This window comes from Cygnus atratus, chromosome 10 (assembly GCF_013377495.2).
Source record: "Cygnus atratus isolate AKBS03 ecotype Queensland, Australia chromosome 10, CAtr_DNAZoo_HiC_assembly, whole genome shotgun sequence".
Lineage (NCBI taxonomy): Eukaryota > Metazoa > Chordata > Aves > Anseriformes > Anatidae > Cygnus > Cygnus atratus.
In genome coordinates, this window is record NC_066371.1 from 9,571,459 (window position 1) to 9,597,266 (window position 25,808).

At 61.0% G+C, this 25,808-nt stretch overlaps 4 protein-coding genes across 4 annotated transcripts; 2 read left to right on the forward strand and 2 right to left on the reverse strand.

Moving 5' to 3' along the window:
* The first annotated feature begins 126 nt into the window (after positions 1-126).
* P4HTM (prolyl 4-hydroxylase, transmembrane) lies at positions 127-15,878 on the forward strand. The gene is made up of 9 exons (XM_035546988.1): positions 127-393; positions 476-557; positions 9,175-9,365; positions 9,984-10,080; positions 11,065-11,227; positions 12,830-13,015; positions 13,471-13,561; positions 14,152-14,275; positions 15,542-15,878. Exons 1-9 carry the CDS (start codon positions 127-129, stop codon positions 15,763-15,765), a joined length of 1,425 nt encoding a protein of 474 aa, XP_035402881.1. The 3' UTR covers positions 15,766-15,878.
* LOC118248251 (secreted frizzled-related protein 5-like) lies at positions 2,500-7,055 on the reverse strand. Its single transcript, XM_050712827.1, has 4 exons — positions 6,730-7,055; positions 6,155-6,327; positions 5,218-5,307; positions 2,500-4,335 (listed from the first exon to the last, which is right to left on the reverse strand). Exons 1-4 carry the CDS (start codon positions 7,053-7,055, stop codon positions 4,001-4,003), a joined length of 924 nt encoding a protein of 307 aa, XP_050568784.1. The 3' UTR covers positions 2,500-4,000.
* Positions 15,874-20,722, forward strand: WDR6 (WD repeat domain 6). Its single transcript, XM_035546987.1, has 6 exons — positions 15,874-15,940; positions 16,052-18,461; positions 18,655-18,750; positions 18,871-18,987; positions 19,268-19,386; positions 19,511-20,722. Exons 1-6 carry the CDS (start codon positions 15,874-15,876, stop codon positions 19,996-19,998), a joined length of 3,297 nt encoding a protein of 1,098 aa, XP_035402880.1. The 3' UTR covers positions 19,999-20,722.
* DALRD3 (DALR anticodon binding domain containing 3) lies at positions 20,608-25,202 on the reverse strand. Its single transcript, XM_050712785.1, has 13 exons — positions 25,023-25,202; positions 24,582-24,886; positions 24,236-24,504; positions 23,953-24,011; positions 23,735-23,857; positions 23,248-23,318; positions 22,652-22,710; positions 22,418-22,500; positions 21,970-22,093; positions 21,804-21,862; positions 21,592-21,705; positions 21,348-21,416; positions 20,608-21,128 (listed from the first exon to the last, which is right to left on the reverse strand). Exons 1-13 carry the CDS (start codon positions 25,191-25,193, stop codon positions 21,009-21,011), a joined length of 1,626 nt encoding a protein of 541 aa, XP_050568742.1. The 5' UTR covers positions 25,194-25,202; the 3' UTR covers positions 20,608-21,008.
* Between the last annotated feature and the right edge of the window lie 606 nt (positions 25,203-25,808).

Below are 25,808 nucleotides of genomic sequence, written 5' to 3' on the forward strand. Positions count from 1 at the left end.
CGGCAGCGCCGGTACCGGGGGGGGGGGGGGCGGCGAAGCAGCCGGGGCCGTGTCCCCGCCCGGTGACGCAGCACGCCGCCCGGTTGCCGCGGCGACGCGAGGGGCCTGGCGGGCCGCGACGCGCTGATGGCGGCGGCGGCGGCGGCGGCGGCAGGGCCGGAGGGGCCCCCGCTGCCCGGCCCGCCGGGGGGCCGCCCGCGGCCCGTGTGCTCGCGGCCCTACTTCCTCGTGCTGATGGTGTTCGCCCACCTCTACGTGCTCAACGTGCTGGGGCTGCTGCTCTTCGTGCACCTCAGCGCCGGGGACGCCGGGGGCCCGCCCGCCGCCTCCCCGCTGCCGCCGCCGCCGCCGCCGCCGCCCGCCCGCGCCCTGCCGCGCCTGGAGGGCATCAAGGCAAGGCCGGGGGAACCGGGAGGGGGGGGAACCGGGGCGGGGCGGGTAACGGGGCCGCCGCTCACCGCCGCTCTCCCCGCAGGTCGGCCACACGCAGCGGGTGGAGCTGGTGCCCGGCAGGGCCCACGCCGTGCGCACCCTCAGCCTCAAGCCGCTGCTGTTCGGTGAGTGCCGGGCACCGGGCGCTGCCCCGCGGCTGGGCTCCGGGGCTGTGCTCCCTGAGGGGCTGGGCCCGCGGGGGGGCGGGTACGGGGCGGGCACCCCCCGGGATTTGACCCTGGGGTTTGGAAGGTTGCTTGAAAGGTGGATGGCGAGGCTGGCTGTAAGCTTCATTAAAAGGCTGGTGGCTGATTAAAAGGTTAGCGAGTAATTAAAAGGTTGGTGGTTGATTAAAAGGCTGGCCTCCCAGGCGTCGCAGGGTCCCCCTGACCCACCACCCATTCGAAGACGAGCACCGAAGAGGACCTCGAAGAAGCCCCTCGGTGTTAGGGACGGACAGGAGGCGCGCGAGGTTTTGGCAATAAACGGTGGCAAAGCGACTTGGTGCTTCAGTGCCGAGGAGATGAATAATGCCAGAAGTGCTAGACTTAATGTCTTCCACCGTTCTGCGTCCTGCTCTAGATTTGTCTTTATTTCTGGCTGCCCTGGCGCACACCCGCACAACATCCCTATTTCAGATATTTTAAAGCCGCCTTTGCCTTTCTGTGATTCTTGCAGCGGTTGGTAAAGTCTCCCTGGTTGATCTCTGTGCTCTGGAAATCCGCTGAGAATATACCAATTAATTTTTGGGGACAAACAATTATGAAGTCCCTATTACTCCAAATTCAGGGAAAACCTGTTGTCTCTGACAAAGATGATGCTGAGAGTCTTTTAGGTGTTTTGTCAATAATACGAGTTTTCTTCTGATTAAAAATTAACTATACGTGCTGAAAACCTGGCCATAAACCAGATAAGTTTCTTATTAAGGTCCTTTAATGCAACAAGTATCTGTAGGAAATATACAGAGTTCTCTTGTCATTTCTACATAGGTGATACTCCTGGTTTGCAAATTTCTAAGTGGATCTCTGAAAGACATTCATTAAATTGACACACGAACCCCTCAGAAACTGACACACGAATACCCCTCAGCATTCACGAGATTGTTCTAATGGCCAGACTCAGGATCCGGGGTGATCAGGCTGCTTTTCCTGCTCCTGTTTCCACCTTCTCTGCTCCACAGGTACTGCTCATGTAAAAGAGCTGATCCCGACCTGCAAGGAAGGAGCTGAAGCTGATAAAGGCCGGCTGTTCCTGGCAGCAGTAATCCCACAACCTCTGGTGTGTCACTCTGGCACCTCTGTCAGGTTCTGGGGCAGGCTTTGCCCTCTGAGGTTGGCATCAGGGAAAGCTCAAGGGACAGCGATGTACAGTCAATGTTTTAGATCCCCCACAAGTCTGTTCCCTTTTCTCCTCCGATAGGAGGCCCTTATTTAGAAACCTCGACTTGCAAGACCGCTCTTATCTCCCAGATGAACCTGCCAGGAGCCAGCCCTGGCTTTAAAAGACTTCCAGAGACTTCTCTATCTATGCAAACGCCACCAATCTAAACTAACTTTTAAAAGCTAATTATTGCATTGCTGCTGTTTAAACGAGCGGAGGTGTGGATTTAACGTGGCAGTGTTAGACGAAACCAGGAGTCCCTGGCAAAGAGAGGCTCCTGAATTTCTGGGGGTTTCACTTAACAAGAAGTGTTGTGGCGTGCAAGAGCCAATTTAAGGAAGTAAGTGGCTGGTTTGCTTTTAGTAAAGCCGGCTGCAGTGGGACTGCAGGCAGCAGACGGCTCGTTAATGGCTTAATGTGAGCTCTGTGCTTCGGAGCATGGGCCTGGGCACCACCAGGGAACTTGCGGTTTGTTTTTTAAATGTGGGTAAGTCATCTGCATTGAGCCCGAGTGTATTTCACAGAGCTATGCAAAAGTCCCTGCCCTATTTTTTCTCCCCTCTGGCTATGAGACGTCATTTCTAAAGCTTGTAAGTCAGACCATCTGTGCACTTTTTAGTTAGGAAACACTAGTAATCAAATAATCCTGTTAATGGAAAACAAGTATCAGACAAAGCCTTTTCAACCTTCGGAGCTTTTACTTGTTCTGTTGTATTTTCAAAATGCAGTCTGTTCGGAGGATCCTGCCCCTGCAGGGACCACCTGGCAGCCGGTTCTGCGGACTGGGCGGCAGTCTGCAAGGCAAGGCAGCAGGGAGGAATAAAAATAAGAAATCTCACTGCGTTTTCCATCTGAGCCTCGGGGAATAGAAGTAATCGCTGCACAAATGTCAGGGCGCAGCTGAATTTCAGTGGGAGCATCGTGAGTGCTAATCTCAGCCCACACCGAATCTGAAGAGGCAATCTCTGCTCGGGCTGTTGGTGTGCTTTACGAGCACAGGGAGGCAATGTGTCTCCACCAAAGCTGGTGGTTCTCTCCACAACTGAGGCTGCCGACTTCTGCACAGGGAAGGACATATTTATCCCCAAAGCTGTTTTTCTCTGTCGTCTCCTTATTTCAGTCCCAAGTTTAATCCAGTGTAGAAAACTTTCCACGGACAACGCTTTGTTAGACAGCAGAAATCCGACTTGTTTTCTTGTTTGAGGGGTTGCTGTGTTCTGCTTTGTGGTCTGTCGTGTCGAGCTATGGCTGTGTTCACTGCTGAAAGTAATTACAGTCTTGGGAGAGAGAGTGATCTGCAGAGAGCTTCTTGAGGCCATTTTCTGTCTTTTCTGCATGCAGAGAGAAGGCCAGGAAGATGCATAACATTTCTGAGGTGGCAGGGAGAAGATCTGCAAAGAAGGGAGTTTCAGGTTGTGCAGAAATACCTGCTGCTGGGCTGGGGCTCCCCTCCGAGCCCCAGGCAAACCGCTGCTGCAAACCGAAGCGGAGCTGTTCCAGCAGCTGAGGTCCCAGCCCTGCTCTGCTCTCTCAAGGCTCTGGTGGTACCTTCAGTAATTCTGCAGTTACCAGAATCTTCTGATCCAAACTGAACTTCTAATGTAAAAAAAGTGTTCCCACTGGAGCAAAAATCCTCATCTCTCTCTGCTGTGTGCCTTTCCTGCTCAAGGAGGGCTGTTTCCTTTTGCCTGTGCAGATGCCCGTGAACGCTCAAGCAGCAAGCTGAAGGGACAGCCTGAAAGACTGCTCAGGAGATGAGGTTCGCATTAATTTTTAAGGGGCCAGGCATTGCCTGGGTGGGTTCCTCTCCCCCTATAATTTACTTCAGGCTGTTCAAAAGTAAAGTATTTGCTCCGTTACATAAAAAGCATCTCTAATCGGTCAGGGAAACTTTAGTATCATTTCTGGACAGAAAGTGAGCCCGCACTCGGGCAAGATCAATGTTATCGTAAGTCCTGGGTTTGCAGAACCTTGAGAGAGCAGTGTGTTAAGGCTGTGTCCGTGAGCTCTGTCTCAGTAAAACAGTTCTAGGGATCTGTCAGGGATCTGTGGTGAGGCCCTATCTGCTGGCTATGACTGCTTTGAATCGCCTAAAAATACTGTGCATCTCCGGAAGACCAACTGCCAGGAAGAGGAGTTTTCTAGCCGTAGGAAAGGGAGCGGTTTCTCCTTGTTGAAGTCGAGGTTTTCAGACCTTCCTGCCAGCCTGCTCGGGGCAGCGGTGATGTTTCCACCTCCGCACTGCCTGGTGCAGGTTCCTGTTCTTCTTCTGCCAGGCGTAGGCCTTGTTCACCACCACCTTGTCGCTCTGCACCTCTCCGCTGACAACGAAGACCCCTGCGTGAGTGCCTCTCATGATGTTGTGGGCGCAGGTAGCGTCTATGTCTAGCCACTGCTGGAGCCTGCCTGGGATCTCGGTTCGGAGGAGCGGGCCGTGCTTCAGGACCTCCACCTTGGAGGGGTCCAGGTCAAAGTCCGAGACTGTTGTGGTCGTGTTCTTCCTGAGGATTCGGATTTTCACCGCTGGAGGGGGAAAAAGAGCTGTTAGTTCTGTTTACATTTCGTAGCTCTCGGCTACTTAAACAACGCAGCAATGCGAAGCTTTCTCGCTGTTCCTGTGGTGTGGTGACACAGCCGTCCAACCCCATGTAATTGCAGCGAACCTAGAAAAGTCCTCAGCTGTGGTTAGCATTCCCAGTACTGAACGCTCTTCTTTTCACTCTGCTTTTCTCATGAGTGAAGAAGGCACGGCAGCACCGCGGCCCGCGCAGAAACCCTGCAGGAAGCAGCGGCACAAGCAAGTGGATGCACCGAAGTCCTGGGCTCGTGCAAATCACCAGACTTTTCTCTGAGCTGGGATTTTGGGATGACATGGCTGCCAGCTGCCCAGGAATTTAACTTCTTTTGTAAAGGTTATGTGCCTTAATTCAGAAGAATGTCCTGCAAACTTCAGGCCAGCAAACCGAGCAGATTCAGTTCTGCCACCTGCTTGGGCTGGGAGAGGGAGAGTTGCACTACTGGGACGATGGTATTGAAGTTTGAAATGGCTAACGTGGAGTTTGTGAAGGATTTTATGGGCATCGATTGAAAAGCTGGTCTCTGAGAAAACCAGTGCAGTGCTTGTATCTAGCAGACAGGCTGAAAACAAATCAGAGCCCACAGAAAATAAGCAAGACTTCCCCTTCGGTGCTGCATGGATCTGGGTCGTCCTGCTACTTAACGGGTAAGTTGAGAACTGAAAATCTCTGGGATCTGCTGTAAAAGCTGCAGTTCCTCCAAGTCGTGTTTTTGTGGCCAAGCCGCTTTTTGTGCATGCCACTGCTTGGCTGCTGGAGGCCGGGCCAGCGACTGAGAGGAGGAGGAGGAGGAGGAGGAGGAGGAGGAGGAGGAGGTGGGTGCACTCACCGAAGTCGTTGGCGCAGAGGTTTTCCAGGATCTCCCTGGCGGTGCTGGCCTCCTCAAGCTCGCAGTCCTTGCAGCTGGCTCGGGGCACTGCTGCAACAGAAATGTGGTTATACCACCCTTGTCAAACCTCGCTGCAAAAGGCATAAAACAATTTGGCTTGCAGTTTTGAAACAGTGCTTCCTCTGGAGCGACCCAGTCCCCGAGGGACAGCCTGGGCTGCCGGGATGGAAAAGTTTAAGCTCTCTTTGCCGTGGCTGGGGCGGGCACTGCTCGCCGTGCTTTGTTTCGGCTTGCGTCTGTTGCTGCTTGTTGCAGCAGCAGTGAAAGTGCTTAACGAACGGCGGCCGGTTGGGACGAAACCGTAAAGCAGTCAGTGGGGCCAGGTTCCACCCGGTGGGGCTGAAAGGAGGCGTCTGCTCTCCCTGTAGTTTCTGTTGAGTTTCCCACCAGTGTTCGTTACTATCTGGGTGCTTTTTGTCTTTCACAGTCTTCACAATCACAAGATTTTTTCTTGTGTAGCTCATGTCTGCAGAGGATCGTGCCCCTTTGTGCTGTTTCCTAACGTTTAATGGCTTGAAAAACCTTTCTTTCTGCGTGTTTGTGAACCCTGGGTGTAGCAGAAACACCAGGGCTGCAGTGTCCCAGCTCGGCTGGAAGCACCCCTCACCTCCCGGCGGCTGCACACCGTGCACTCCCGTGTCTTTTACAGAGATTTCTCCCCCTGCCCCGAGCCCCGCGGGGTCCGATGGCACCCAGGTGACCGACGAGCACAGCACCCGAGGGAACGAGCTTCAGTCAGCGCTCTGCTCATTCTCTAGTCACAGGGGAGTTCCCCCAGAGAACAAAATTTCCACTTTTGTTTTAAATACAGCTTACAGCCAGAAGCGTTAGGAACACAAACAAGGCGCAGGGAAAAAGAACGAGAAAAAACCCTTACTTCTCCTGCTGGAGGAGCTTTCGTCCGTGGAGACTGCCGAGATGCACAGCTCATGGTCTGCAGGAAACTTGTCGCAGTTGAGGATTTCGGGCCAGGGGTAGCCGTAACAAGCCATGACGGGCGCGCAGCTCCTCTTGACGGTCTCGCACAAGCTGCGGCAGGGGTAGATGAGCCTGGGGAGGGAGGCGGGATGGCAGGGAGGGTGGGCTCGCAGCAGCCGGACGGCTCAGCCCCGCCGCCGCGCTGCCTGCCCCACGGGGTTGTGTCGTGCACCGCCACGCCGTGGGCTCTTCAGTGTACTTGGGGCATGCCAACCCAGGGAGCAAACAACAAAAGGCTGGTTTTTGATCATCGGACGGGAATTTTATTCCCTCCCTCAGGAGCGTTCGTGTTTCACGCTCAGAGGGAAGGTCCCTGCTGGGTGATCCCGCGTCCCCTCGCTGCGCGGAGCAGCGCTGCCTGAAAGTGGCCACAACGATCGGATTTCACGTGTTTGCTCTCGGGAGGCGAATGCAGTCGTGCTGCCGGGGCTGAAATACTGGCTACGGCTGAAATAACTCGTAAAAACCTCTTACCTGTCCAAGCAGATCGGGGCAAAGAGGGAGCAGAGGAAAATCCTGGCGTCGGGATGGCACTCCCTGGCCAGCAAGGGCAGCCAGCTGGAAGACTGCTGGATCACTTCGGGCATGGTCTCGTGCTCCAGCAGGTTGGGGATCCTCATCTCGGAGTAGCCGATGTCGTAGCACAGCGCCATGCCCCGTGGGATGGCCGTGCAGCTGGATGACCTCCTCAGGTAGCTCGCCCAGGTCCCCGGGGAGCCCCAGAGCAGCAGGCGCACCAGGAGGCCCGGCAGCCAGCGGCCTCCCCGCCTCGAGGGCTGCCTGCGCCCAGCCGCCTCCATGCTCGGAGCGAGCGGCGCACCCCGGACTGAGCTGCTGCGGACTGCGGGCTGCCTTTTATAGCCTGCGAGCCACCTCCGTGACGATCCATCCTCATTAAGTGCGGCCCTTTCAGAGCCCTCATGGGGAAGACAATGCTCCAATTTTCGTTTGCCAGCGGCCCCGATTGTTTAGATTTTAGCAGGGGTTTGGCTTAGATCAGCAGGTGTGGAAATGAGGGCAGCCGGGGAGGGGTGAATGACTTGGCCGTGTGTCTTGGGGCCCTCTGTTTGACACCAGTGCGCCAACCCATCCCCTTTCTCTCGCTCCAGGATTAGTCATTATTTCATAAAGCCCAATGTTTTCCTCTCTTTTGTTTTTTGTTTTTTGTTTTTTTTTTTTGTAAAAGCAATCAAGTGTTGCTCAAAGTCAATTAGGAGGCATTTGTTTAGCTGGATCTATTGTTGAGCGGGCAGGGAGATAGGATGGTCTCGCAGCCAGAAGTTAACTGTTTCGCAGAGCTGAGGAACTAATTTACAGCTGTGGAGAAAGGCTGTTTGCGCTCCGGATTGCCGGCGCTTAGCTGGAAAGCCCCTCACCTTGCAACCTGCCTGGCGGAGAGCACTTCCTGGCTAACACGATTTGTACTTCGTTACGAAATCCTATTACCACCGCTGAAGAGAGGGATTGTCCTTCCTCCGGCACGTAATTAAGATTCCAGAAGCCGTCATTATTTTAGCCCAGTTTGAGGTAACTGGAAATACTGGGACCGTCGCTTGCCAGCCTGTACGGTTAGCGCTGACCTGGTGCCGTGCCACCGAGTTGATCCCAGCTGGCGGAAGCTCCGGCTCTGAAGCATCCCCTGCTCCGAGGACTCTGTGCTGCCGGTGGCGGAAATTGTTTCCTCAGAGGGTGTTACGGATACAGCCGGCTGCATTGTGTTTCTGGGCCTTCATTTCATTTTCTACAGGGCTAGTTCTGGTTTGTACTTAGCAAGAAGCCAACTGCACAGTGACAGTTGGAGCAGACAGGGTTGAGTTAAGGTCATGGAAGTAATTAACTTTTTTTTTTCCTTTCCCCCTTTGAAGGATTGCTGCTGTAGCTGGGATATAACGTGTCCTCGGCACACACCTGCAGAAGCTCTGCCGGGCTGCAGTTTAGAGAGCAGGGCTCTGGGTCCAGAAGCACTTAAACCTGTCCTGCTTTGATGGTGGTTCTTTCCCTCTTCAAAAGCCTCAGCAGCTGGGAATGAGGCAGCCGTAGCAGTAACAGGAGCCAGGCAGCGGGATGTCCCCAGCCGCGTAACCGCGCTGCGGGACGGGATCTCGCAGTGCTGCGCAAGTGTGTGTGCAGTGCACCGTGCAGCTAGAGATCTCTCAGTCATCAGCGGGGGCTTAATTTAAATTCTCTTAATTAAAATTTGCTTGGGATCTGAGAATTGCATGACTGCTGCTGCTGTCGTGCTGCAAAGTAAAGGCAGTGATACTGGGATGCTGCCTGGGTACGGAGCGTGGCATCCGCAACGTGCAGAGCCTTCCACTTCAATAACACATTTGAAGATCGTTTTTAGTTGGGGATCAAGGGAACGGATTGGAATAAGTCAGGAAGCTGTCTCTTGCTGTTTGAGTTTCACAGAAGAGCAGTGTGGCAGGTTCCACCCGAAAGGCATTCGGTTTTTTGCAGATTGCTGCCTGCTCCACGTGAGAGTAAGGAAGCCTGAAACCCTGGCCATCACCGCCTCCACTGCAAAGACTTGTGGCCTCCCTTCCTGTAGAGCAGTAGTTCCCAGACTGCGCTCCACACGTAACCTTTGAAGTGATAATACGCAGCGATATGCCCGTGTTTGTTCTCTCCTTTGTGCATTGTGCTGGTCTGCAAGAAACTTAAGGGCTTGACCCCAGGGTCCAAACATTAAGGAACTGCTGCTGTAAAAATACCCGCCTCCACCCTCCGGTGTGTGGCGGGTGCTGCTTTAGAGCTCTTCAGGTAGAAGGGTGGGTGTGTTTGAATGTCCCGTCCCCCTGACTTGTTAGGAAGTTTCTAAATTTCTGTTTCTTTTTCTCTTTTGGGTGGCCTGCCATTGGTATGGGTCCCACTGTAACAATTCCTCAGTCTCTGTTGCTGCTCACACTTTTCCTGCAGAAATTCCAGACTTCCTGACAGAGGAGGAATGCAAGCTCATCATCCATCTGGCACAGCTGAAGGGGCTGCAGAAGAGCCAGATCCTACCAACGGATGACTACGAAGAAGCCATGGAAATGATAGAGATCAGCCAGATGGACATTTTCAATCTGCTTGACCACAATCAGGATGGGCAGCTGCAGCTCAAAGAGGTAGCGTGGATTTCTTCTTGCTAGGTATCCTCGTGAAGTGAATTTGTACTGTTTGTGCAGCCTGTGACAGGGCTGGCTGTGCCTTCCCACAACTGACAGGACATCAGCAAAGTCTCCCATATTAGTGAGCCTGGGAGGGGGATAACGAGCACCCTTGTCCTGTATGGCAGGGTGCACCCGGGCACGTTGAAGGATGTCGCTTCCCAGGCACTCCTCTGGAGGTCAGAGCTTGCTGAGGGCTCTCCAAGATGTGGCTTGGAGAGGAAGTGTTTTGTTCTTAGCCCTTATCTCAGAGGAGTAAAAGCATTCAGTTTTATCATCAGCAGTTTTACTTTCCCTTCAAGGGAGAGAGCTCTGTCCCCTTCACCTAAGGATTGGTTAACTGAGCCTCAGCAGTCATTTGCCATGACCTAAACTGGAAATAACAGTGCAGATCAGCTGCACGGTGTGTGTGGCTGCCCGGTGATTCCCACTCAAAGCTTTCTGCAGTGATGTGCTGATGCCTGGCTGACTGATGCTCTACAGAGGAGAGTCAGCCAGGCCTCAAGCAGGGAAGTTGTAGGGTTGTGTTAGTACAAGAAACCAGTGCCCGTTGGTTGATCCTTGTCTGAATTTCAGGTGTTGACCCACACCCGCCTGGGGAACGGCAGGTGGATGACTCCCGAAAACATCCGAGAAATGTACACTGCAGTCAAGGCCGATCCTGATGGGAACGGTAAGAGCAGCTCCATGGGAATCCCCGTGTCCTTGGCGTGCTGGACTCCTGACACTGCCCTGCAGGGAGGAGCAAGAGCCATGTCCCTGCCCAGGCCTGTGGGCTGCGGGCTTTAAGGTGCTCCCTCTGCTCCCTGCCTGTTTGCAGGGAGACTTCAGCAGCTGGCTGAGAGCTCTGCTTCCCTGGCAGGGGAGGGTGGCTTTGGTGGATGTGGGGATCACCTTGATCAGCTTTTGGTGCTGACCCCCTTCCCTGCTGCTGCCAGCTCTCTGTATCCCAAGAGGCCACTTCTGCCCTTTGTTCCCCTGGTCTCCCAAGGGCTCCTGCTGGCCCGGACGTGCACTCTAACCTCTGCTGCTCTAATTAGAGCGTCCTCAATTAAGCAACTCTTCATTTCCTAATCAAATTAAGTGAATGCACAGGCTGTGCATGCTCTCTTCCAGTGACCTGGCATTGAGAGCACCAGAGAGGAGCTGCTTTGGAGTTGAAGCAGTACCCGTGTGAATGCCCAAATATCCGGAAGGCACCCCGTGCCCCGGGCTGGTGGCATTCTTGGCAGGGGCAGGAGCGTATGACTGAGTCGTCAGTGGCTTTTCCACCACTGTGGACACGTACAAATGGAAGGTCCTGTTAAAGGGCTCTTGGCAGGGCCTTGTTTCCAGAGTGCTGCTTCCTTCCATTGTTACGCTGGTGTGTGCCACCAAGGGACCAGGTCACAACCTGGATGTGGCACTGCGTCATCGAAGACCACGTGGAGTAAGGGGAAGCAGGGACAGGGAGATGTGAGCAGGATGCTAGAAATAAGACCGGTGGATGATTTGGTTATGATGAGCAGCACCTGAGGAGCTGCCCTAGGCTGACCTCGGGGGCTGGTCCTTCCTCCTGCCTGCGGGTGCTGCGTGCCCGGGAAGCAGCCCCGGCAGCACGCAGCAGTGTATTTATTGCCTGCACGAGGGGCAGCCTGCTTCTGCTGTCTTCCCACAGGCGTGCTGAGTCTGGAGGAGTTCAAGCAGCTGAATATCCGTGATTTCCACAAGTACATGGGAAGCCAGAAAGTGAAGACGAGCGACTCAGTGCGCAACAGCCAGCACACCTGGCTGTACCAGGGCGAGGGGGCGCACCAGGTCATGAGATCCATACGGCAAAGGTAAGGGCTGAGCAGCCAAGGGGCGGTTGGGTTTGTGGAGGCAAAAGGACCACCTGTGCTGGGAGATGCAGTGGCAGACTTGTTAATATTCACACTTCCTAATCGCGTGAAAATCTGGAGTATAAAGAGCGTTGAACGCGGGCATGAAATGGGGAGAGGAGGTTCTCATTAGAACAAGAATTTGTATTGTCCCCTGGAAAAGGAAAAAGAAAAGTCAAACCTTTCAGCATATCCATTCACTTTTGGGAACAGCCTTATAAAACCAAGAAGACTTGGCATTATATGAAATAACTCATTCTAATTAGTAAACGAGCTTACTGGGAGAAACTGCCCCTTTCCAATCCTGTCTGCGTGCCAGTAGTTACTGTCATTTGCTTTAGTTACTCATGCATTTCACTGGAGTCTGTCATAGCTGCTCAGAGCTGACTGAATAATAAGCACGACTTTATCTCGAGAAAACCGAGTTAGTTTACTCGTCTGAGTGCACGGATCACAGGGCGTCTCACAGCAGATGGGAGAACCTCTTATCTTTCCCTTCACCTCAGATTTGGTACTGGGAAGAGTTGAAACCCAGCTCGCAGGCCAAATCGTTTAGCTGTGGTGAGTTTCAGATAATTGGCTGGAGACTCGCTCGTTCTTGCGGTGCTGGTCCTCGCCCAGGACATGGGTGGGTAAAATCTGTCCTCAGGCTTGAAAACGGCCGTTGGCCACTCCTTTTCTTCAGCACATTCCAGAGGGAGAATGGGGTTGCATATTGCCTTAATTAGAGCAGACTGTGGCTGCCACTTTCTCCGTGCCAGCTAGCCGGCACACACAGGCACTGGCATATTGCATTCACCCTCTTCGGTTTGCCAGCGTTAGAAAGCCCCCGTGGACCCGCAGGCACGGTGCTGAAGGACGCTGTTACAATCCTCCGTGGGACTGTGTGGTGCCTGGAGGGGCTTTGCCATCCCGACTTGGTGTGGCGTCCCCCTTGCGCCCACCCCGAGGGCTTCACCAGTCCAAATTCTCAGAGCTGTGAGTGTTCTTTGGCAGGTCTCGAGCGGTACCTGCTTGCCTTGGGGATGATCTCAGATGTAAGCAGCGGAAAAACCCCAGAGCCCTCCGTGCCCCTCTGCCCTGGGGGGAGGCTGTTGAAAAGGCAACAGGGAAAGGTGAGTTAGGTGCCAAGAATATTCCTAGAGCTAGTCTCTCGTTCACTCTCAGCAGGGGCCCTGTGCTTTGCTAACTGTCCCCGAGGTCTGTAGGTGGTGTGCAGGAGTCCAGAGAAGCGATGAGATGGCACATGAAGGCTCCAGGGACACACAAAGGAGGGATCTTTCTGAGCGAGCAAGGTCTTCATGAGAGCAGTCCTGCTGGAGATGCACCCTTCGTTTTTGTTTTTTTATTAACCTTGACGAGGAGTTTCTGAGCTGATGCTGATGGTCTAACAGATCTGTAAGGACCTAGTTATCTCTTGGCATGCTTCCTGCAGCCCATCCGTCTCTCCGGTCTTTTGGGGAAGGGGGGTTTCTTTCTCCGGATGTACTCGGTGCTTCGGGAGTAGCGGCTGACCAGACCGAAGTTGTCTTCCCCTCACCTGCTCTGCTCTCCTCTTCCCAGGGTAATGCGCCTCACTCGCTTGCCCCCCGAGATTGTGGAGCACAGCGAGCCCCTGCAGGTTGTGCGGTACGACCAAGGAGGCCACTACCATGCCCACATGGACAGCGGCCCCGTCTTCCCCGAGACCGCCTGCAGTCACACCAAGCTGGTCGCCAATGAAAGCGCTCCCTTTGAGACCTCGTGCCGGTAAGGCCTGCACATCTGGCCGGGGGGGACTGCAGAGCTCAGCGAGGTCTTGAAAAAAAGCTTTTTGCAATCTGGAACGTATTAGAGAAGAGGTGTGGAGAGCTGTTTCACCTCACCTCGCTTGGGACTCCTCGGTGGGGCTCACAAATGAGCTCTGGAGATTGCTGGGATGAAGGGGGAGGTGGGCGAATCCCGTGGGGCCAGCCCAAGGAGCGCAGAGTGGTTCTGCAGAGCTGCTGGACTGTCCCCACCTGAGGCTAGAAATGCACCCTCACCGCCGTGATTTGGGATTTTCTCTGTTGTCCTTGTCTTGTCCTTGGGAAAAAAAAAATGATGTAAACTGCATGTCTTGTGATGCCTTGGAGGGATGTATGGTGGAGGGCAGGGTGGGGACAGCCCTGTGCATCTCCTGCTGCGGCTGTGTGCCCTGACAGCCACTGCGCTCTGCCTCACAGGTACGTGACAGTGCTGTTCTACCTGAACAATGTGACCGGGGGAGGAGAAACGGTCTTTCCTATAGCTGACAACAGGACGTACGAAGAGATGGTGAGTGAGTCTCTCCTACGTGTTACCCCGGGGATTCTGAGTCCCACTGTGAGCCTCTGGATTCACTGTAGCTGCAGAAGGGGTGCGTGAGGTTGGAGGACGTTAGCTTTCACAGCCAGAAAATGGGAAAGCTGTGCTCCACGTGCAGTGTTTTTGCTCAGAGGCCAAGGGAAGAGGTCCAGGGCTTTGGCAACTGCAGCTCTTCCCTGCTGAGATGCACAAGGGGTGGTCTTCTGACCTTGCTGCCGTAACACAGGTCCTGCTTGCTTGTATCTGGGCAATTTTCCTCAGACGAGGAAAATCTTGATAAAGATTGATCTCAGGATAAATCTTTCCAGGTATGCTGTGCTGCCGTCAGGCAATGCTTTAAGGAACGAGCGACTGCTCAGAAACAGATCATGGATCTCCAGGGGGCTGAAATCGGCTGTTGCAAATGGGTTGTGAAAGCCCTGTCAGCCTTCAGCTGTTCCTGTGGGGCATTCAAGCCAAGGGCAGGGTGATGGCTGGCAGCAGAGGCAACCCAGTCCGCGCGCTTTGTTCCAGCTCTGTTTACGACACCTTCCCTGTTTTGTTGGTTTTTTTTTGATCAGTCTTTGATCCAGAACGACGTTGACCTGCGAGATACTCGGAAGAACTGTGACAAGGGCAATTTGCGAGTGAAACCTCAGCAAGGCACTGCTGTCTTCTGGTACAACTACCTGTCAGATGGAGAAGGTAGAGTTCCCCTTCAAGACTTGGCTCTTGGGGAGGGTAGGACTGCAGGAGGTGACAGCTGTCTTCTGTGGGTTTTGCGGCAGCTGGGAGCTCAGAAGAGAGCCTAAGGGTGGTAGCTGCCTGCTAGTGGGAACTGTAGGGTCTACTTGTCACCAGCTGGCTAGGAGCTTCCTGACTCTGAAAAGCCTTTGTTTATAGGCAGTAGGTCAGTGGCTCCTGATGTCTTTGGGGGACGGGACTAGCTAGCAAACAAAGACCTTGGCTGCACTAGCCATCGCCAGCTGCCTTCCACCCTGCTGTGTGAGCTGAAACTCCTGCTGGAACTTGGTCTGCAATTCAAAGTGTTTCACTGATGTGGTGTTGCCCACAGGGGTGGGGAGGGGAGGCAGACAAAGGCATGGCCATAAGCTCTGCAGCACAGGGAGGCGCAGTCCACCCCGCGCGGGGCTCTGCCGTGCTTGGGGCCGGCTCCTGCTTTGTAGCTCAGCTGCAGGCCGATGATATATCTCCTTGGGGCTGTCTTTCTCACAAAGTGCAGTGCAGTTTTCCCTGACAGCCAGGCTGGGGGATTAACCTCAGTCTTCTAAGCTGTTTGGGGAGCATGACTCCAGAGCGTTTCAACGGTGGGTTTTGAGCACTGGCAGGCAGGAATGTAGCATCCCATGTCTTTTGGGAGCAGCCCAGCTAGTTTCCGTCTTGAGAAAATCCTCAGCGAGGTCACAGGACTGCTGTTTGTCCCGTTGGACAATAATATCAACACCATCACTGCCCTGCTAGGAGACCCCTGTTGTATTTTTTGTGAGTAAATTGTTCCTAAATGGAAAAAGGCTGCAGAAGTCTGCCACAGAAAATCCATGGGATCTCTATTAAGAGAGAGGATTGATTGGAACTGCTGAAACACAATGCATAGCGAGGCCTCGAACCTCTGGCTTCCACAAGCCTTCCAGTGGCAGCGCCCCTCTCTTTGATGCCACCTTCCCCTTTGGGGAAAAGTTGCGAAAAATGGCATCTGCAAAGCAGAATGCAAGAGCCCCTTGTACAGAGCGGAGACAGAGAGACAATGGGCATCTTGCACATGGGGAGCTCAACCTGGAAAACCTCGTGTTCTAGGATGGGGTAGAGCGAAGGTGGAGGAGCACCAGGAGGAGCTGCCTGAGAAGAGCCAGCTCCTGGCTTGTAGCTCGGTGACTCCCTACAAGCGCTGCGGTTTGGGAGCGGCGTCAGCGTTCACCCGCGCTGCCTCCTAACGGCGCGTTGCTCCCGCAGGCTGGGTGGGAGAGCTGGACGACTTCGCCCTGCACGGGGGCTGCCTGGTCACGCAGGGCACCAAGTGGATCGCCAACAACTGGATCAACGTCGACCCCAACCGCAGGCGGCAGCAGCGGTTCCAGCAGGAGATGGAGCGCTACGGGGGGCCGGGGGCCGGGGCCGGGAGCCCGGGCGAGTGGGCCGTGGACAAGGCCTACGGGGGGGCGCACGTGGAGCTGTAGGCGCGGGGCGGCGGGCACCGAGCACGTGGCTTTTTCCCGCGCCGGCCGGGGGCGGGGCCTCGCGGCGCGCCAATAAAAGCGTGCGGGGGAGGGCGGCGCCTCCCGGCCATGGAGTCGGTGGCGCTGGTGGCGCCGGTAACGGCGCTGGAGTTCGCCGGGGACGTGCTGCTGGCGGGTGAGGGGCCGGGGGCCGGGGCCTGGGAGCGGGAGCGGGATGGGGACGGGGCCGGGGCCGGGCCCGGGGCCGGGGCCGGGGCCGGGCGGTGGCTGACGCGCTCTCCGGCAGGCACGGGCCCGGAGGTGGCGGCGTTCCTGCTGACCGGCGGCGGCGTGGCGACGGCGGCGGGGCGGCGGAGCGTGCTGCGTGAGGCCAGCGTGCTGGGGCTGCGGGCCGAGCCGGGCGGCGGGGGGGGTTCCGCGGTGCGGGTGGCGGCGTTCGGCGGCCGCTGGCTGGCCGTGCTGGCCGTGCGCAGGGGGCCCGCCGGTGCCGGGGGCTCCCCGCGGCTGGCGGCGTGCGGCGGCGGGGCGGCGCGGCAGCTGGGGGAGCGGGTGTGGGAGGCCCGCTGGGCGCCGGGGGGGCGGCTGGCGCTGGCGCTGGGCGGCGGGGCCGTGGCGCTGTACGAGTGGCGGGGCGGCGGGCGCTGGCTGCGGCGGGCGCGGTGCGGCGGGGCCGGGGCGCTGCGCTGCGCCGTGCTGGCGGGGACGGGCTGGGGGCGGCTGGCGCTGGCGGCCGGCACGGCGGCGGGGGCCGTGGTGCTGTGGCGGGCGGCGGAGGCGGAGGAGCCGCGGCGGAGGCTGCGGGGGCACCGGGGCGCGGTGCTGGCGCTGAGCTACGCGGCGCCGCGGGGGCTGCTGGCGTCCGCCTCCGAGGACCGCAGCGTGCGGCTCTGGGCCGTGGGCGAGCTGGGGGGGGGCGGCGAGGCCGCGTGCCTGCTGCTGTGCTACGGGCACGGCGCCAGGGTGGCCGCCGTGGCGCTCCGGGGCCCGAGCCCGGTGAGCGCCGGGGAGGACGGAGCCTGCCTGGAGTGGGGCGGCGGCGGCGGCGTGCGGCGGGCGAGGCGCGGGCACCGCGGGGCCCTGCGAGCCCTGGCCCTGCGCCCCGCCGGGGGGTGCCTCGCCACCGGGGGCGCCGACGGCGGAGCGCGGCTCTGGAGGCCCCGGCGGGAGGCCCCGAGCCCGGCGCCGGTGGCGCTGGGAGCCCCGGGGCGGCCGCGGGCCGTGCGGCTGGCGGGGCCCCGGCGGGTGCTGGCGCTGGGCGAGGCGGGCGGGCTGGAGGCGTACGAGGAGGCGGCGGGGCGCTGGGTGCCGCTGCTCGGCCCCGCCGCCGCCTGCGGGCCCCGCGGGGTGCTGGCCGTCACCCCCCTGCCCGGCGGGACCGACGCGCTCTGCGCCCTGGCCGGTGGCCGCGGGCGTCTCCTCGTCTTCGCCCTCGGCCGGCCCGAGCGCGCCGCCAGGCTGAGGCTGTTCGAGGGGGCCGTGCTGGGGCTCAGCTGGGCCCCCCGCCCCGGGCTGCCCCCCGCCACTGCCGCCGCTCTGCTGGCCTCCGGTCCCCACGGGGAGATGCTCTGGATGGACGTCACCTGCTGCCCCGGGCGGGCGCCCTCGGTGCGGCTGATGGGGCGCTACCGGCTGCCCCCCTGCAAGCAGCGCTGGCACACCTGTGCCGTTTTCCTGCCCCAGGGAGGGCTGCTGGTGTGCGGGGACCGCCGGGGCTCCCTCCTCCTCTTCCCCTGCAGCAGCTCCCCGGGGACGGACACGGAGAACACCGGCGCTGCCGACAGAGGTTCCCCGGTTGGTGAGGACTCCGAGAGCGAGTCGGAGCCCTCTTGTTTTTCACACAGTGGGGGGCTTCCCCTTGAGGAACCTCTGTCCGTGCTCTTTGGGCTGCACGGGAAGGCAGGGGTCACCTCGGTGACCTGCCACAAGGACTACCTCTACAGCACGGGCCGGGACGGCTGCTACCGCCAGCTGCGCCTGCAGGGCCAGCGGCTGGAGGTCTTGTGGAAGCACAGGCCCTGCAAAGGGCTGCAGTGGATCGAGGAGCTGCGCTTCGCCCCCGGCGGGGACCTGCTCGTGCTGGGATTTCACGCCGACAACTTTGTGGTGTGGAGCACCAGGACTGGGGAGAACCTCCACTGCATCCCCTGCGGAGGAGGACACCGCTCCTGGAGCTATTGCAGCAGCCCCTCGGCCGAAACCTTCGCCTACATCAAGAGCGGGGACGTGATGCTCTACAGCAGCGAGGCCGAGCCCTGCGAGCAGCAGGTGCTGCTGGAGTCCCTGCATGGGCGGGAGATCGCCTGCGTGCGGCGCCTGGGGGCGGTGCGGGCACCCGGCCACGGCACCGTTAACGTCTTTGTCACCGGCAGCGAGGACACCACGGCCTGCGTGCTCACGCTCAGCGAGCGATCCCGCGCAGCCGTGCCCCTCGCCAGGCTCAGCGACCACATCTCCAGCGTGAGGGCGCTGGCGCTGGCCAGCCCTGCGCAGCCCGACGCGGCGGACCTGTCCACCCTCTTGTTCTCGGCGGGCGGCCGGGCGCAGATCGAGTGCTACCGGCTGCTGTGCACCGCGGACCTGGCCTCCGAGAGCGCGGTGGCCTGCCAGGTCGTCCACGTGGCCTCCCACCGGCTGGACGAGCACTGGGACCGGATGAAAAACCGGCACAAGCTCGTCAAGATGGACCCGGAGACAAGGTGATGCTCGGTGGCTGCCTGAGGCAGATACAGCTCCAAGGGGCTTTGGGGTTAGGGAAAGGCTCGGTCCTTGGGACCACCGAGGGCCCAGGGCTGTGACCCACGTTGGGCTCGGGCTGCTGTGCTGTGTTCCCTTTCCCCTGGGGCAGCAGGCGTCACCTGGGCGTGGAGCAAGTGTTTTGTGTTTGCCCAGGTACATGTCCCTCTCGGTCGTGCCTGGGACCGCCACCGAGCAGCTGCCGGTGCCCTGCAAGTTCCTGGCCGCCGCGTGCAGCGACGGATCCGTGCGGTGAGGAGCCGCTGGCGGGCTCAGCTGCCAGCTCCACGCCAGGAGCAGGGCGGCACCTCGCAGGGAGCGGTGCTGGGAGCCCCCTTCTCCCAGCACCGACCCCCCCCTGCTCCACCGCAGGCTCTTTGTGCTGCTGGAGGCCCTCCAGAAGCTGGCGCTCGTGGCGGAGTCGTTTCACCACCAGCGCTGCGTGCTGAAGGTGGAGGCGTTCCTGCAGGCGGGGGCGGGAGGGGAGAGGTGAGTCCTGAGCACAAGGACGGCGCGCAGCACCGGGGCTTTGGGGAGAAGTCTCGTCGAGGCTGGTGGAAAGGGACGGAGCGCTCATCCTTGTGGCGTCTGCACAGCAGGGACGGGAGATGGCAGCGGGGCTGGTGGAGGGAAGGGGGAGGTTGCTCCGTCGTGGCAGCGGGGCCGTTCTGCTGGGTCCCCTGGGTGGCAGCGGGGACCTGGGGGCTGTCTGTCTGCGCTCTGAGCTGTAGGGTGGTGGCTCAAGTCTCCCTGAACACCTCCCTCTTAGGAGACACCTCCTGTGCAGTGCTGCCACCGATGGCAGTGTCGCCTTCTGGGACATCACCGCCTCCATCTGGGAAGCTGCGGATGCCCTGCACCACGCCGAGGGAGAGGTGCAGCCCCTGGGTGAGTGCAGCCCCGGGCAGCCCCTCTCCTGCCTCCCAGGGGATGGTGCGAGGCCGTCCCAGCAGCTGCTCTGCTCTCTCCAGCCACGGGGAGCCTTCCGTCCTAACAAAGCCTATTTTCCTAGCCCTGGGCACCCCGCTGCTCACCGTCGTGGCTCACAGCTGCGGCGTGAACAGCCTCCACATCCGAGAGCTGCCAGAGGGACGGTTCCTGGTGGCCAGCGGCAGCGACGACGGCTCCATCCACGTCTGCCTGCTGGAGGTGGCGCTGAGCGCCGACGAGGCCGCGCCGGAGCCCCGCCTGCGTGTCCTGGAGCGGGTCTCGAGGCCCTGCGCCCACGCCGCCCACGTAACGGGGATCAGGGTGCTGCGGCCGGACCTGGTGCTCTCCGCCTCTGTGGACCAGCGCCTGACCCTGTGGCGCCTGGACCGGGGCAGCCTGGAGGCGCTGAGCACCACCTTCTTCCACGTGCCCGACCTGGCCGAGCTGGACTGCTGGGAGGCGGCGGAGGCAGGTGGGGAGCGGCGCTGGTACTGCGTGCTCTGCGGGCAGGGCCTGGAGCTCCTGCGCTGCGCCGCCCCGGGCACCCCGTTGCAAGACGATGCCCAGTAAGAGGGGAGGCGCGCAGCACATCCCGCTCCCAGCTGCGCCCGTGCGGTGACAGCGGGCGTTCTGTCACCGCGGCCCCTGCCCGAGCCTGGAGCTGGGGGGGGGCTCAGTCCCTCGGGGACAGCACGGCCGCGCCTGGGTGACTCCAGGCTGGGGGCTCAGGGGGGAAGGCAGCTGTGGCCTGTCCCTGACGGCTCTCCAGGCAATAAAGGAAGAGCAAGGCCACCGGGGCCTGCCCTGCCCAGGAGGGTATGAGCTCCCTCCTTTCTCCTCCCAGGGCAAGGGGGCGTCTTTCCAGCCCCGCTCCTAGCGAGGAGGCTGCTCAGGACAGCGCTGAGCGCAGCTCTGCACTGCCCACACCCCTTCAGGCAGCACTCAGCAACTCCAGGGCTCGTGCTGGCAGGGGCTGTGCTCTGGGTGCAGTCCCACCACCCCGCAGAGCCCGGTGCTGTGCTCTTGGGGCATCGGGCTGCACGCAGGCGCTGCCCTGCCCTGCTCCCTGCAGCGGGGCAGTGGTGTGGGAACAGGCGGCAGCACAGCCCCTTCCCCAGTCCCCACACCCGTGTCCCTCCCGGCCCCTTGGTGCTCGCGGCTGGGTCAGACACGCAGCACTTGTCCAGCAACGACTGTATTGGACGTACTGGACCGATTGGAGCGTTGGCAGCCCTCGGGCCGCAGGAGCTCTCTGCCGGCAGAGCTGCCCTTCAATAAATGGCTTTGGAGATCAGTGCCTGGTGCTGTGGGTGGGCTGGTCCCCTGGTGCGCCCCGGGACGCTGCAGGCTCTCATCCCCAGCAGGCGGGTGGCAGGCTCGCCCATCGCCCACGCTGGGCACAGCTACGGGCTGCGTGTCTAAAACCCTCAGAACAGAGTCTGGGAATGGGGAAGCACCACTACGGGGTTCAGGGGTGCCTGGACTCTCCAGCCGTAGCCCTCAGGCAGCCCCCTGTGGCCTGTCCTTCCCCTCGCGGGGCTGGTGGCTGTCCCTCCATGGTGCCACTCCTCAGAGGTGGCTCAGATCTGGCTGAGAGGAGGGAGGTGCAGAGTCGCCAGGGCACGGTGGAACAAGTCTCTCACTGCTCCCAGCAGCTGGAGGCGGGCAAACATCTGGTCAAAGAGGTGAGGGAAGGGCTCCTGCAAGGAGAAGGGCAGTGGCACGGGGTGGTGGCCGTAGTTCCTGACAGTGCTGCCTCTTCACCCTGCTTCCATGTCCCTGAGGGGCTCTGCAGGGCCGTCACCCTGCTGGCACCCAGCAGCCTGCTGCCAGCGCAGCCACCCCGCAGCTTGGTCCCGCCCTGGGCATGACTGCAGGGCTGCAACCCTCCAGCAACCAGCCGGGGCCATTCGACTCACCCCGAGAACGTGGACCCGGTTGTAGTAGGAGCTGAAGTCCATGCTGAGCTGGATCAGGAACTTGCACACCTGCAACACGGAGCTCGTGCTAGTAAAGGGGTCTGGCCAGGCTGGAGCCATCCCGTGCAGCTGCCTGCCGTCTCCCCCAGGGATCCCCCTCAGCACCCACCCTGCGGACGCGGGGCCTTGCCCAGGGGTAGGGCTCTCAGAGCACCTACAGGGCGCGCTGGCACGCAGCACTTACTGCCTCGGTGTTGGCTGTGATCCGGAGCCCCTTGCTGGGTGCGGGCAGCTGTGCTGCTTGCTGCAAGACTTCGGGGAAAGGCAGGAGGTAGTTGAAAAGCAGGAGCCATTCTCCCTGCGAAAGGCGTACACCTGTCAGAGAGGGCCAGGAGCAGCCATCCCGGGGAGCTGCGGGCACGCAGGTCTCCGCGGGCCCCATCCCTCTGCACTCACCTCTTCCCGGAGGCAGGAAAAGTTCAGTGTGGCTGCTGGTGGCAGAGGCGGGTACGTTCCTGGAAAGGAGGGGGGAGACCGCGGTTGTGGCCAGAGAAGCCTGCAGGCGCGAGGACCAGCCCAGGGGCAGCTGTTAGGGGAGGGGGGCGGCAGGGCGGGCGCTCACCCTGCTCCACAGCCCGCAGGTAGGTGTCGAAGAGCGTGGCCAGCCGGGCACAGTTGTACATCACGAAGGCGCCGCTCTTGGTTCCCTTTGTGGAGATGCTGCTGGCCTCCAGGTCCAGGGTGAGCTGCGGGCAGGGGCGAGCTGCGGGCCGGGCTGCGTGGCACGGAGCCAGCCCTGCGCCTCCCACAGGGGCAGCTGAGCTGTCCCCACCAGGCAGAACACGACCACCAGCGTGCTGAGCACCGTGCCCGTACCCTGCGCATCCACTGCTGCACCCCGTGGAAACCCAACCCCTGCCCGAGCTCAGGGCAGCCAAAGGGTCTGTGCAGTGCCTCCCCTCACGCCGTGCTTCGTGTCCCTCTGCTCCTGCTGCTCCTCCACCTGGGCCCCGCTCCCACCGCCCGCCTGCCCCGCTCTGCGCAAACCACGGCGCTCGTGGGCGCCCTACCTGGCTGCGGTGCGCGGTGCTCAGCAGCTCAAACCTGATGGCAGCCGCCGTCAGGGTGTCGATGACCTCGGTCCAGGCCTCATCTGCGGGAAACGCGGGTGGCGTCGGGCACAGCTCGCTGCAGCCCCGGCGCCCAGGCAGGAAACCTCCGCTGGGGCCGCGGGGCTCTGCTGAGGCTGGGCTGCGGGCTGGGAACCACGGCGCCTCCCCAGCCCCGGCCCCTCAGGCTCTCACCTTGCGCGAGCTCCCCGTACTTCAGCACGGAGGCGTCGTACATCTGGCGCTTTCGGAGCCTGGGAGGAACGCGTGCTCAGAGCCGCCGCCTCCTTCCCGCGTGCGCCCCCGCCCAGTCTTCCCCCAGCCTCCACCAGCCCCGCTGCAACACCGACCCAGCCAACCAACTGCACGCGGCACCCGCCCGCAGCAGGCCAGGGGCAGCAGCACTGCTGCTAGCAGTGGTGAAAATGCCGCTGCACTGGGTCCAGGCTCTGCCTTTTGGCTTTAGAAGGGCTGCCCCCATGCCAGGGCTGTCTGCTAATGCGGGGAGGCAGCAGCTCAGCTCCTGTCCACTGACAGGGCCAGAGCAGCACTGCGAGAGGGGAACGCTGAGCCTGGGGAGGGCAAAACAGTTGTTCTCCTCCTTCCCCTGCCCCGTCCTGCATCTCCAGTCCTCTAGAAATGGCCCCGGGGCACAGAAAAGCAGAACAGAGGAACTTGGGGTTGCACAGGATTCTCCCTGCACCACCAGGGAGCTCTGCAGGGCCAAACGGCACAGCACAAGACTCGGCAGGCTAGCAGCACAACGGGCTCCTTGCTCAGCACCAACTTACTGAAAGTACTGGTCTGCCCCGATGGGGAACGAGGGGTTCGTCACCTTCACTGGCCCACAGACAAGGTGCTTCTGAAAGAGGGAGGAGGTCAAAGGCTCAGAGTCAAAGGCTCAGAAGCTCTGCTGAAATGCGGCGCAGGAAGAACCGCGCCTGCAGAGCTGCCAGGGAAACCTCTGTTCGCATCGTGGGAACAGGTGCCACGGGAAAAGGGGAGGCTGCTAAAACACAGCATTGCATTCAGTTAAGAACAGTCCTGTTCTAGCTGCGTCCCCGCAGTTTTCTCCTGTTCTTCCTTCTTTAGTGCTAAAATGCCAAGGGAATGGGCACTGCTCCACTGCCCAGCCAAGAGCAGGGGGGCTGCCAAAGGGAAAGGAACACGTGCAAAGGTGCGAGGCTGGGCCTCAGCATCCACCGCAGAGGTTGAAGACGGGCTGCCTCAGCACAAGGACGCAGGGGGCCACAACGAGGAAGGTGTGCAATTCCTCACCTGCGAAGCTGTGTGGGCTCCTGGATCCAAAATCCTCCAGAGCAGGTCCATCTGCTGCTGCTGGAATTCCTCCTCGCAGCTCACCACGTGCACGACGCTGCAGCGGCTCCCTTGGCCTCCAGCCTGCGGCAGAGCACAGCAGCGAGTTCAAACGCTGCCGCGTGACAGAAGGGAACATCTGGAGAGCGATCGCCAGGCAGCACCGCGGGGTCACTCACCGTGCACTGCAGAACGGCCTGCTGCAGCTCAGCCAGGGACCGCAGCTTCCCCTCTGTCACTGAAAGGAGGAAGGACACTCAGAGTGGGACAAAAGGCTCATCTCCCACCAGCTGGGTCTGCCTCAGGCTGTCTGCGTTTCTGGCTCAAACCAGATCGAAAGGGAGGAAACAATCTGAATCTAAACGCCCGTTATTCTCTGTAAAAAGAACTAGAAAAAACAAACGGGCCTTGTGCAGCCTTTCCCCCTGCCGTTACACCAGACACCGTCCACGTAAGGCTCACCTAGGAGGACATCCAGGTTGGGGTCGTAGCCCGCCAAGCCCTGCTGCTCCACGAAGCTCTTCAGGTGCACTTTACAGATGACTTCCTCAGGCAGCGAGGCCGCGCCCGGCTCACACGCTGCGGCGTAGGGACAGCGGCCGAGCGCTTGCTTCAAGGCCGAGACAGCGTCGGGGCTGGCGGCACCGCCGGAGGGCCACTCCACACGGAGCTGCCGCAGGACCTCCAGGCTCCCCTGGTTGCTGACAGCAGGGACCAGGCGGGCGCCGACCCTGCGGGCGAGCAACAAACGCGTGCCAGCTGTGCGGCAGGGACGGCGCGGGCGGGGGCGTGGGGGCGAGGCACTCACCCCTGGGCGCGCAGCAGCTGGGCCAGGTGGTCGGCGAGCAGCACGGGGCGCAGGTGGCGGGGCGCCAGGGCGGCGGGGCTGCGCAGGGCCGGGCAGTGCAGCACCACCGCCTCCGGCCCCGGCCCCGGCCCCGGCCCCGCGGCGGGCGGGGGGTGCGGGCCGGGCGGGGGGCCCAGCAGGCGGCGGAAGGCCTCGGGGCGCCGCAGCTGCACGGCCAGCCCCGCCGCCGTCTGCTGGCAGCCCCGCACCGCCAGCACCCCGGGGCCCGACGCTGACGTCACGCCCGCGATGACGTCAGCGGGCACCTGCGGGGCGAGAAGCGCGGGGGTCGGGGCTCCGCACGAGGCGAGGCCCCGCCCCCTGGCTCGTAAGCCACGCCCCTTGGGTGGCCCCCAGGCCCCCGGCCCCCAGGCCCCGCGGCCTGCCCGCCCCGCCGCCTACCTGCCCCCCGGTGAAGGCGGCCCTTAGCGCGGCCCGCGGCGCCAGGAAGTCCCGGTGCCGCAGGTTGCGGGCGCTGCTCTCCTTCACCCACAGCGCCGCCGGCCCCCCCAGCGCCGCGTTCAGCGCCCGCAGCGTCGCCGCCACCGCCGGGCGGCCCTCGGCCGTCTCCATAGCAGCCCGGCCGCCGCTTCCGGTGGCGGGGCGGAAGTGACGACACCAAGGCCCCCGCCCGAGCAGCGGCGCGGCCGCCATGTTGAGCGAGGCGCGCGGCGCGGCCCGGCGGCCATCTTGGGCGCTGCCCGGCGGCCATCTTGGGGGCTGCCGGCGCGGCGGCGCCATGTTGGGTGTGGCGGGCGGTGCGGCGGCGCCATGCTGGGCGTGGCGGGCCAAGGCCTGGTGGGGGGCACGGCCACAACGGGGGGAGCCGGGCACGGCCCCAGCAGGCCGGGGGGGCCCGGGGGGCTGCGGGCGTTTGGCCCTGCAGCACGGGGATCCCGCGGGGCTGAGCCGGCCCGGCACGGCCTGGCCATGGCGGGGTGGCGGGGGGGCTGCGGGGCCCAGAGGGGAGCCCCCAGGGGAGCCGCAGGCAGCGCTGCGCTGGGCGCCCCGAGCCCCGGTGCTGCGCCTCCCGCACGGCGCCCGCCCAAACCCGGCTGGGGGCGGCAGGAAGCGAAACCGAAAGCGGCCGCGCCGCGTGCCCACACGCTGCCGACATGGAGCCTCCGGGCCTCGCAGCCGGGGCGGCGAAACGGGGCGCGGGGCTGCGCACCCCATCGCGTACCCCCC